At 39.4% G+C, this 959-nt stretch overlaps 1 protein-coding gene across 1 annotated transcript in view; it reads right to left on the reverse strand.

The window, feature by feature from the left end:
• Positions 1–959, reverse strand: part of LOC110300014 (liver carboxylesterase 1) — a 31,788-nt gene continuing 30,829 nt past the window's right edge. The window contains exon 14 of the mRNA XM_021170045.1: positions 1–700. Within this exon, the coding sequence (XP_021025704.1) occupies positions 517–700 (184 nt within the window). The 3' untranslated portion in view covers positions 1–516. The remainder of the gene's footprint in view (positions 701–959) is intronic.

A 959-nucleotide genomic window follows, 5' to 3' on the forward strand; every position in this document is an offset into this window, starting at 1 on the left:
GTGAGACAGGAGATACTTTATATAAGCATTACAATGCCATGTCCAGAATGAAACAAGACACAAAAGAAGAGAAATGAGCATTTGAATAACACAAGGGTAAACTTTATACAGCGTACAAAAACATTGTTAGTACACTAATGTATATAGATCCATTTTGAGCCAAAGACAGAGACTCTGGTTTGATTTCTAAGGGAATGTATTTGTGATGTCATTAAAAATTGAAAGCATATGGCCAGTCAGTTGTGTCACATGTCTTTAAGCCCAGAACTTGGGAGTCAGAAGCAGGTGGGTTTCTGAATTCAATGCTAGCCTGGTCTACAGAGTGAGTTCCAGGAAAGCCAGGACTACACACACAGGTAACCAAATAACAAAAAACAAAAAATTGAAAGCATAAAATCAAATGTTTCTCCCTTTTGTGTTTGCACTGGTGCCACATGATTGATTTTGGAAGCAAAATCTGACAAATAATCACCCTTTTCTTAGCTCCAGACTCTCAAACTTGGCTGGGCCTTCTGATCACAGTTCAACATGTTCCCTATGGGATGACCTCTCTGCTGTTTCCTTGGCTCTGAGCTCAGTCCAAAAGTCCACTTCCTTGTCTTTCAGCCTATGGACTGCCTGTGCTGGGACTCCAATCTGAAGGTATCCTTCCTTCTGGTCATATTCTGGCCAATGAGGCAGCCCTTCACCATTAGGGTTCCTGTAAACAGAATAAAAAGAAATTCATCAAGATGTACAAAGATGCCCAGGCTTATCTCTGCCAAGAAGCCTGTAACCTTCCACAGATCAAATGGACAGGTGTCTAAATCCTGGCACAGGTTTCTTTCTTTCTTTCTTCCTTTCCTTTCTTCCTTTCCTTTCTTTCTTTTCTTTCTTTCTTTCTTTCTTTCTTTCTTTCTTTCTTTCTTTCTTTCTTTCTTTCTTTCTTTCTTTCTTTCTTTCTTTCTTTCTTCCTTCCT

Source organism: Mus caroli, chromosome 8 (assembly GCF_900094665.2).
Source record: "Mus caroli chromosome 8, CAROLI_EIJ_v1.1, whole genome shotgun sequence".
In the NCBI taxonomy this organism is placed as follows: domain Eukaryota; kingdom Metazoa; phylum Chordata; class Mammalia; order Rodentia; family Muridae; genus Mus; species Mus caroli.